The following is a 7,401-nucleotide window of genomic DNA, read 5'->3' as shown; positions in this document are numbered from 1 at the left end:
TTTTTCAGCCTCATGTGGTCAAAATCAGTATTACAAAAACAAATCAAAAATAAAAATCTCCCGCCAAACTTTCCCCACACTCTGACAGACACGGAAAAAAATCAACTGAAAATGTTCTCAGAAATGTTTTTTTTTTTAAAAAAGATAAATCATAATCCTTCTGAATTTCCTGCTGAAAGATTTTGACTGAATTTTTTTTCTCAAGCAAAAAAAACATTTTTCAGCCTCTTGTGGCCAAAATTAATATCACAAAAACACTTAAACAACTTAAAAAGATTTAAACAGAAAATTATATTTCTAATAAAAAAATTCAACTGAAAAAAAAAACCATGTGCAAAGTAACTTTTTATTTAACTAATATTCACAACATTATTATGTCTGAAGTGTGATTCATGTGGAAGCAGTTGGTGATGTAACGTGAAACATTTCAACTGAAATCTTTTTCTCAAAATTGTAGCTGCGATTTCAACAGTTGAAATGTTTTTGGAGAAACAAAATTTTCAGTTGACATTTTTTTTGTAAGCTTTAGTTGTTTCTATTATTAATTTTAACCAGTTCACTCGGTGACAAACTTTAAAAAATAACTTTAAAGGTATTTGGAGTAAAGCTGTAGATGATACAGGTCAGATGATTTGAACTAGGAGGCTCGATTCAAATGGATTCTTTGTCCTGAAGGATATTTAAGGAAAAGCAGCTGCACTCTTCTGAAGATGAGTGAAACAACCTGTAAACATAGTCGTGACCATGAAAACCTCCAGAATCCATTAAGTTAAAAACAAACACACTTTGTTCATTAAATATTTTATTTCTTTGAAGATGTGTTCTTCATCACACCGTCCTCCTCCTCCTCACTGTGTGCACCCGTCTGTTCTCATTGAAAAACAAACGAACCTTATTTCCACAAACTAAAGCAGTTGTCTTAGATCCAGTGTCTGTACTGAGCTACAGTGTTAAAACAAACAGGAGCTGCTCTCGTCTTAAATACGTCACTATTAAACCAGAATAATAATAACAGCACATAAAAACTACCTTTTCCCAGATTTACAATAAAGTCACTTCACATTCAAACAAACTGAAATATTTAATTCTGTCATCAGCAGGTCAGTCTCTATGTACATCCTCTGAACACGACTGAAGTGAGCTCACACACACACACACACACACACACACACACTCTCTCTCTCACACACACACACTGACAGCCTGACGACCTCCAACCAGGAAGTCTCTGATTGATTTTTCATGAAAGTCGAAACATTTGAACAGTTTGTTTTGAACTATGACTCCAGCTGACGTCCGGAGGCCGGAGCTCTGAGTCGGGCTGTGATCTGAGGTCGACCAAATCATTTGCAGTCAAAATTAAAATCTTTGTGTCCAAATTTCAACCAACCAGTGATGAAATAAGAAAGTACAGTTTATCCTTCCTCTCCACTGCATGTGTTTGATAACTTTAGTGACTAAAGTATCACATTATCAGTAATTGATACAGATGATCGGTCTACCTCTTGTGGAAACCGTCGGACCTCTGACAGCTCAGACTGTGACACTGAACATTTTATCTGAATATTGAGTATTTGTTTTTTATCGTTGCTTTAGAAAACGTACACACACACGCAGCTTTTGTGCTTAACAGCAAAATATTAAAATAAATCAAAAGCTGAGCTGAGATCAGCGTGTCACCGTGGTCACCGTCCATCAGCCAGACATTACAAAGTAAAAACAACAAGCTCTCATGTGTTTTAGTGAGAAACATCAGTTTTACATCTTTGTTCTAGTGTTTTAACGTGAGCTCCAGTGGGACAGGCCGTCAGTCCATCAGTCCAGCTGACACATGTGGATCCTGTAGTGAACAGTCAGTCGTCACATGTTGATGATCAGCTGTTTCTCTTTATGACTTGTAGATCTGGTGGTTTCCTCCTCCGGCGCTGGGAGGCAGCGCAGCACTTCCTCCCGCCTGGACGTCAACGAATCCCATCCTCTGCCTCCTCTTCCTCTGCTCCGTCATCTACGGGAACACAGGAGGGACGGTAAGGTTACAGGACATCACTGCAGCTGTTGAAGCAAAACTGCTGAAAACAGGTTGTCTTTATTTCACAGGAAGGAGAGAGAGACAGCTAGAGAAGGAGAGAGAGAGAGAGCTAGAGAAGGAGAGAGAGAGACAGCTGGAGAAGGAGAGAGAGACAGCTAGAGAAGGAGAGAGAGAGCTACAGAGACAGCTAGAGAAGGAGAGAGAGAGAGAGACAGCTAGAGAAGGAGAGAGAGAGAGAGAGACAGCTAGAGAAGGAGAGAGAAAGATCTTCTCCTGAAAGCTGCTGTTTTCTTCCAGGTGTGTGTGTCTGTCTGTGTGTGTGTCTCACCTGCTCTTTGAGCTCTGTCAGCTGAGTGGTCAGTGTCGTCACCACCTTCATTGTCGCTGCCAGTTTGTCCTGTAACATCCTCATCTCGTTCTGCTCCCCGTCGCCATCGGTTACCACCAGAGACATGGCCTGCATCCGTGGAAACCAGTCCAGGTTGTTGTTCTGAAACAGACAGAACAGGTTCGGTTCCGTGTGCAGACGGGCTCTCAGGGTTTAAACGGCCGCCGTCTGTAAAATTTCTCACCTTGATCATGTGAGCGACGTAGCTCTCGGGACCGGTGTAGTCCGTCTTGTTCTTCTCGCGCACCAGAACGATGAAGTACAGGTAGTTCCAGATGTTGTGCTCCAGTTTGATGTGCTCCTCAAACGACACCGTCTTATTGTCGAACTTGTCTCTCTCCAGACCTGAAACACAAAACTGGAGGTCAGAGTCCGTCTTCACCTCTGAGACGACTGAGCTGCTGTTCACTCAGACACTTTGATTCTGCTCACCACAGATGAAGCAGGTGGTCTTCAGAATCTCCTCTTTCTTCTGTTTCTCACTCCTCAGGTCCGCAAACGTGTCGATGATGACGCCAAAGATCAGGTTGAGGACGATGATGATGACGATGAAGTAGAACAACAGGTCGTACACCACCCGGGCTGGAAACAGCACCTCCTGCGCACACACACACACATTCAAAGACTGTAAGTGGAGGCGCTACAGATGAATAACTAAACTGATGTTAGGAAGTAATTCATCATTATATCGACAGACATGATGGAGGCAGGACGTTACAGTTAAATGATGAGTGCACTGAAACTGTAAACGTCATTTGTTACATTAAGAATTATTTTTGTTTTGCACATCAGTGAACACATGAAGATCTGATGTGACTCGGCAGAAACGTTCAGACGAGTTGATGTTTAAAGTTTTCTTCACGTTACGTTTAGTCTCGTTCTGACTTCAACCCTCAACTAAACATGGAACAAAGGTCAAGATGGTTTCAGACATTTTAATGTGGAGTTCTTACATTTCAAATCTTTAGGAGCGTAAAAACTGCACCTTTTTGTCTCGTGACACATTACATATAAATTTGAGAAATTCAACCTGCAAGTTTGTGAAAAATCATCTGTTGAGTTATTAAAGACGATTTGTTCTTATAAAACAAGGAAGCGACTGATGAAGCTTCCTGTTCTCAGTGGTCAGAAAATACAAAGTAAAGCAGCTCAAAATGCTGCGTGAAGTGTGTTCTGTCATCTTGAATCCAGACTGGAGTGTATCATGGGATGGATCCAGAGTGTATTATGGGATGGATCCAGAGTGTATTATGGGATGGACCCAGAGTGTATTGAAGTGGAAAGTGTTCTTACGTTCTTGGATGGTTTGCGGAGAACATCTCCGACTCCTCCTCCGTTCCTCAGTCCGTGGTTCAACACGGTGACGATGCACATCAGCAGAGTGTCGCAGGCTCGCTCCGTGTTCGACTCTTCTGAAACACACACACACACACACGGTCAGTGCTGCAGTGGTGATATGAGGTGTAACATTATTGATCTTGTGGATCACTGACTGACTGACTGACCCTCCTCTTCAGCCACAGCGTTGGTCTCGGCGGTGCAGCTGACTCCGTCTGCAGAACACGATTTGAGGAAATCCTGAGAGGCTTCATTCTGCTGAGGAGCTGAACAACAACACATCAGAGTTACTGGGACCAGTTCAACCAGTGCAAACATCCTGACTGACTTCACACTTCAGTGGTGAGTACAGCTTCAGTTTTCACCTTCAGCACACAAGTCATGGAAAACTCCTACCAGAGTGAGGTGTTCAGCAGAAACAGATTTGACTCGCACTTGGTTTCCTGATTGGCTCGTTTGTTCGTAGCATCAGTGGTAAATGTGAGTTTGTGTAACGATATTGTCGAGTATTTGTTTGTTATATTGTCTATAATTTAGGATGCTGATATAATAGCTACGGAAGCCCTGAGAGGCAAATGTGGATAAGTTTTCTCAGGTGTCTGATCTAAATGTTCTCCTGTGTTTGTGACTCGAGAAAAGGTGAAATAAATATTTTTGCATTAATCTTTCTCAGTTCCTTAATGTTTTTTATTTCTCTTTTATGTTCCATGTGTCAAACCAAGTGGGGAAAAAAGTTTTTCTCAGGCGGGAACTTCCTGTGTGAAAAATAAACTCAGAAGACATAAATATATGAATAAAATTCTCCCGCAAAAAATTTCTACCATTTTATAAGTAAAACCTGAAGCGGTTCAGCGCTGAGCCGTCGGAGCGACGTTACCTGCAGCGATCTGCGCCAGCGGGTCGACCTCCATGATGAAATCCTCCTTCAGGCAGAGGAAGCCGACGATGGAGAAGAGATAGACGAGGATGAGAGCGAGCAGCGCCGTCAGCAGGATGGAGCGACCGTTACGAGTGACGCTCTTTATCACGTTGAACAGAGTCTCCTCCCGATAGATCAGGTCAAACAGCTGCAGACGGACGGACAGACAGACAGGTTAATACTGAGCAGAACCGGACCATGAACTCTGTGTGTGTGTGTGTGTGTGTGTTGTTTACCAGGATGCTGTAGAAGAGCTCGTGGACGAACAGTCCCAGCGTGGAGGTGAGGACGTACGCCAGGTGGTACAGGAACTCCACATCCATCACCATGGCTTTGTATCCCATAATAAACGTCCCGTTGTTCCCCACAAAGCTCACCACAAACACCACCTTGTTGAGCAGCTGGTGAACAGGAAACACAGCAGGTTAGGAGGCGGCTGCAGGTTCAGACAGAAACAGGCGAGGAACAGGTGATATCTGTCAGAACCTTCAATAACAGCAGACCAGATTAATATCAACGTCAGTATGAACCTGCTTCTTTCAGATCATCCTGTGAACTTCGATTCTGGTTGTGTTTTTTGAACATAAAACAGCTTTTATTAATAAACATGTTGCCCTGAGATCTACTCAGGAGAATTAGTACAAACGTCGACATGATTATAGAGAGAAGGCTCGGATACAAAGACTGATTGGGACTTTTAAGAATCGTCCGACTGAAATCGATATGAAATCTTGTGTAAATCGGTCAGAGAAAGACTAACAAGATATTATTTCCTGTGTTCTGCTGCCGTTTAAATGGTGGTTTGATAGTTTTATCTGTGAACGTGAGGAATGTGCAGCCCAGATCATGAATTTGAAGAAACCATAAAGCTAAAAGTACAGAAATTGTTACCATGACATTTTGTTTGTTTGTCAGCAGGATGACACAGAAACTTCTCACCAGAATTAATTATTGATTTTTATATGTAAATATTAGCATTTTAGCTCGATAGCTTCCAGGTCATGTGATCAATTGACTAAAAATCAGTGTGGGATCATGTAACTACACTGGCTGCATGAGATACACCTCTTGTTTTTACATTTTACGTCTGTTAATATTTTTTATTAATTTTTATATGCAATAATCAGCATTTTAGCTCAATAGCTTCTCAATAGCTTTAAAAACAGTATCTCTGCTTTAAATATCCCACATTTTTATTTTGAAAACAGGAAGTCGGTACACGCTGTATCCGTCTTCTCCGTGTGTTTACTGTAAAGTCTGCAATACGGGTGCACTTGAAATGTTGGAGTGGCTGTGAATATCCAACTTAAAACCAACTTCACTGAAGTATCAGACTTACACACCCCCGCTCTGCGCCGCCGGCTCGTCCGCTCACACTGGGTCAGACATCGATCTCAGACACACTGCATGTACTATATGTATAATGCGACTGCTTATCCGCCAAATTCGGACAGGCACAAGAAAATAACAGCTGCCATTGGATACTTTTTAGCTAAAGAAATGCACCCTATCGTTTGTCTTGTTTGATTTTCTAAGTATATTTATTTCATTCATTAAATGTTTTATAGAAATTGCAGAACAGTTGGATACATATTTGTACATTATCTTCGATTTGAACATTTCATGTATTTTTTTGAGAGAAATGCTGAATAAATGCATCATGTTTCCAAACTCAAAAAAATTGTTTAAATAATCGTGATTTCAATATTGACCAAAATAATAGTGATTATGATTTTTTTCCATAATCGAGCAGCCCTCCTCACCAGATTTCCATGAAACTGACACCAGAATGAACCCCATTAACTTTTCGAGTGGATCCGGATGAAGCCGACAGTCTGAAACTTCTGTTTGCATTTTGTCCAGTTAAATTCAGGACGATTTATTCACATCATGAACTGTGATTTTTAATCTTCTGCTCAATCTAATCGCGTTTATTTTACTTCTTTTCCTTTGAATTGTCTTGTTGAAAGTTGCTCTATTAAAATAAACTTGCTTTGACAAAATGGCCGTCTGTCTGTTATTGTGTTTGTTAAAGTTAACAGGTCGTGTTAACGGAGCTGACTGATGTTTAACTCTCAGAACTGAAGATGTGAAGATAAACTGAACTTTGTTATCAGACCGGTCACATTCAGAGGTTCAGTTCTCATCAGTATGAGCGCCTCACGTGCCCAGGTGGTAGATGGGTAATGTAGTGATGCTTACGTTGAGCGATCCCAGCAGTATGAGCGTGTTGCCGATGCCTAGGTGGTAGATGGATCGGAGTATCAGAGCGATGGTCAGAGGCTGGAGGCCATAACGCTGAGAGAACAGACCCAACACGGAGAGCCCGGTCAGGATCCAGAACAACATCAGCAGCAGGTTGTCGTCGATCGCTCCGACTGAGGAGGAGGAGAGAGAGAGAGAGTTACTCTGAGCACTGACGAAGTCCAGAACGCAGGAACACGAGTAACATGTTTTAAAATGTGACTCATGACATGTAAAACACATTTCTGCTCCTCAGCACCATCAGCAGTTTTCCCCGCTGCATCTCGTTTGTAAGGAAGATTATAGCAGACGATATTAAAATAATGAAATATAATACAATATAATAATTATAATTTATTTAGAAGTTCACTAAAATGTTTTTACTCACCTAGTTTTAGTTTCAGTTAACTGTAATAATCTTGGTGCTGGTACAATATGTACAGTAGTATTACTGTTACTGACAGTAGTACTAACAGTATTTAC

At 41.4% G+C, this 7,401-nt stretch overlaps 1 protein-coding gene across 2 annotated transcripts in view; it reads right to left on the bottom strand.

Moving 5' to 3' along the window:
• Positions 1 to 1,062: 1,062 nt before the first annotated feature.
• The window catches only part of itpr3 (inositol 1,4,5-trisphosphate receptor, type 3), a 53,979-nt gene continuing 47,640 nt past the window's right edge, over positions 1,063 to 7,401 (bottom strand). The window contains exons 52-60 of one of the 2 annotated variants that reach the window (XM_084367759.1): positions 6,877 to 7,052; positions 4,911 to 5,075; positions 4,633 to 4,822; positions 3,923 to 4,021; positions 3,711 to 3,829; positions 2,850 to 3,015; positions 2,602 to 2,762; positions 2,358 to 2,519; positions 1,063 to 2,005 (exon numbers count right to left, since the gene is read on the bottom strand). In XM_084367759.1, coding sequence (XP_084223885.1) covers positions 1,889 to 2,005; positions 2,358 to 2,519; positions 2,602 to 2,762; positions 2,850 to 3,015; positions 3,711 to 3,829; positions 3,923 to 4,021; positions 4,633 to 4,822; positions 4,911 to 5,075; positions 6,877 to 7,052 — 1,355 coding nt within the window. In that variant the 3' untranslated portion in view covers positions 1,063 to 1,888. The remainder of the gene's footprint in view (positions 2,006 to 2,357; positions 2,520 to 2,601; positions 2,763 to 2,849; positions 3,016 to 3,710; positions 3,830 to 3,922; positions 4,022 to 4,632; positions 4,823 to 4,910; positions 5,076 to 6,876; positions 7,053 to 7,401) is intronic. The other variant, XM_084367760.1, reaches the window with a different exon arrangement.

Source organism: Pagrus pagrus (genome assembly GCF_965226575.1).
Source record: "Pagrus pagrus genome assembly, chromosome: 11".
NCBI classification, from domain to species: domain Eukaryota; kingdom Metazoa; phylum Chordata; class Actinopteri; order Spariformes; family Sparidae; genus Pagrus; species Pagrus pagrus.
The sequence above is the reverse complement of the archived record's forward strand: the minus strand, read 5'-3'. Positions and strand labels throughout refer to the sequence as shown.